Here is a 573-nt window from a genome sequence, read left to right as displayed (position 1 = left end):
AAAGCAACCTCTCTTTACAAAAGTAATATCATATAATAGCAAGAAGGAAGGCGAAGAAAAACGAAAAACCTCTGTTCCTGTACTTGTTGTAGAGATCGGTCAGCTGGGTATAATTGCTATCCGTTAAGCCACTGTTCCATAGCACAAAAGGGAAATAAATGAAACCATCTAAAATAAAAGGAAGACCGAAAGGCGGAGAAGAAGAAAGAAAGCAAGAACCATTTAGAGGCGACATTGACGACAAGCAAGACCTTGCCCTTGTAGATCCCTAGATCCACGGCCTTCCCAGAGCTATCCTAAAACCCATAAAAAGAAGGAGAAATTTAACAGGTGATCTGGAATTCTGAATCAAAATTATCGAATAAAACAGAAAAGAGAAAGGGATCGCTCACCTTGACAGTGAATTCATGGATCGAGTTGGCGTTCGGGGACGAATGAGAAGCCCCCATCTCTTCCCTGGCTATGTCTTCCTTTCCACACTGAGATTTTTATTCGCGTCGCATAGACAATTTCAAACCTGTCAGCTATCTTCCTGCTTTTTTAAATAATAGGAGCGAATTTCTTTTTTTTTTT

The 573-nt window shown here is 40.1% G+C and overlaps 1 protein-coding gene across 1 annotated transcript; it reads right to left on the bottom strand.

The window, feature by feature from the left end:
- Positions 1-28: 28 nt before the first annotated feature.
- LOC110034327 (probable glutathione peroxidase 5) lies at positions 29-501 on the bottom strand. The gene is made up of 3 exons (XM_020738603.1): positions 393-501; positions 220-296; positions 29-131 (listed from the first exon to the last, which is right to left on the bottom strand). The coding sequence occupies exons 1-3, from the start codon at positions 447-449 to the stop codon at positions 29-31; spliced, it is 237 nt and encodes a 78-aa protein (XP_020594262.1). The 5' UTR covers positions 450-501.
- Positions 502-573: the final 72 nt, after the last annotated feature.

Source organism: Phalaenopsis equestris, unplaced genomic scaffold (genome assembly GCF_001263595.1).
Source record: "Phalaenopsis equestris unplaced genomic scaffold, ASM126359v1 Scaffold183560, whole genome shotgun sequence".
Lineage (NCBI taxonomy): Eukaryota > Viridiplantae > Streptophyta > Magnoliopsida > Asparagales > Orchidaceae > Phalaenopsis > Phalaenopsis equestris.
This window is presented reverse-complemented; position numbering and strand designations above follow the sequence as displayed.